The sequence below is a fragment of the Meleagris gallopavo genome, chromosome 19, assembly GCF_000146605.3.
Source record: "Meleagris gallopavo isolate NT-WF06-2002-E0010 breed Aviagen turkey brand Nicholas breeding stock chromosome 19, Turkey_5.1, whole genome shotgun sequence".
NCBI lineage: Eukaryota > Metazoa > Chordata > Aves > Galliformes > Phasianidae > Meleagris > Meleagris gallopavo.
In genome coordinates, this window is record NC_015029.2 from 7,634,392 (window position 1) to 7,635,470 (window position 1,079).

The following is a 1,079-nucleotide window of genomic DNA, read 5'->3' on the forward strand; positions in this document are numbered from 1 at the left end:
GATGGGGGGCACAGGTGGGGCAGCCCCCCTCCATCAGCCCAGCACCGACACCACCGCCTCTTCCTCTTCCAGTGCTTGGAGTCCCACGCATCCCCAGCACAAATAGGAGTCTCAAGCCTCGATTTTGGTTGCTGAAGTCACAACCCGGCTCCAATTTGCAGCCACTGCTGAGATGCAATGGGAACTGTGCACACTGCATGGGGTGACCCCGTGGGGAAAGCAGTGCTGGCAGCACGGGGGGCTGCCCCCAGGCTCAGGACACGGCTGGATTTTGGGTGGGATATGCCCACACTCCCATCCTGCAGGATCCAGGGCAGTGCTGGGGGCTGGAGGTGGAGGCACTGAGACCTGCACCATGCGGGAGCTGCACACGCCTGCAGCTCATGGGGCTGCATGGCAGGATCGGCTGCCCGTCTCCCCTCGTGCATTTGTTTGTTTGGATGTTGCTGCAGCACATGGGCCGGGCTCTACCCCGAGTTCAGGAGCTCACAGCACAACACAGCAGCACCCCACCTGGCCTACAGGTGGGAAACATCTCAGCAGTCCCATACACACCTGCAGTGGGTCAGAGGTGCATTGCACTGTGGCAGGGAGAATCTCACCCCTGCTGGGGTGCTGAGACCCATGGGGCTGGGGGGGCTGCACAGGAGCTGCAGGAGGTTGTGTAAGGGCCTGGGATGGGGCTGTACACAGCCAGGGGGCTCTAGTGGAATGGGGGGGGAAGGTTGCACTGGGGGTATGTAGGGACTGCATGGGGGGAGTTAAATGGGGGGCTGCATAGGGGTGTCTGGGGCTGCTTGGAGAGCCCGAAGCTGTTTAGGGGCTATGCAAGAGTTTCACGGGGGGGCTCTCTAGGGCATCCAGGGTTGTCTGGGAGGGTACGCGGAGGGGCTCCGTATGGGTGTCAGGAGCTGCCCCAGGACTACCCAGGGACTGCAAAGCGGTGCTCGGAGCTGCAACGAGCTATGGAGGTCTGCACAGAGCTATCCAGAACCGCACTGGAGCCGCGGCTACGACCGCACCGGAGCGTCCGGAGCCGCTTTGTGGCCGTGGTGGGGGGCGGTGGGGTCCCAGCGCTG

General features: G+C 63.2%; 1 protein-coding gene across 1 annotated transcript in view; it reads left to right on the forward strand.

The window, feature by feature from the left end:
• The first annotated feature begins 965 nt into the window (after window positions 1-965).
• The window catches only part of NOTCH1 (notch receptor 1), a 33,685-nt gene continuing 33,571 nt past the window's right edge, over window positions 966-1,079 (forward strand). The window contains exon 1 of the mRNA XM_019621305.2: window positions 966-1,062. Within this exon, the coding sequence (XP_019476850.1) occupies window positions 966-1,062 (97 nt within the window). The remainder of the gene's footprint in view (window positions 1,063-1,079) is intronic.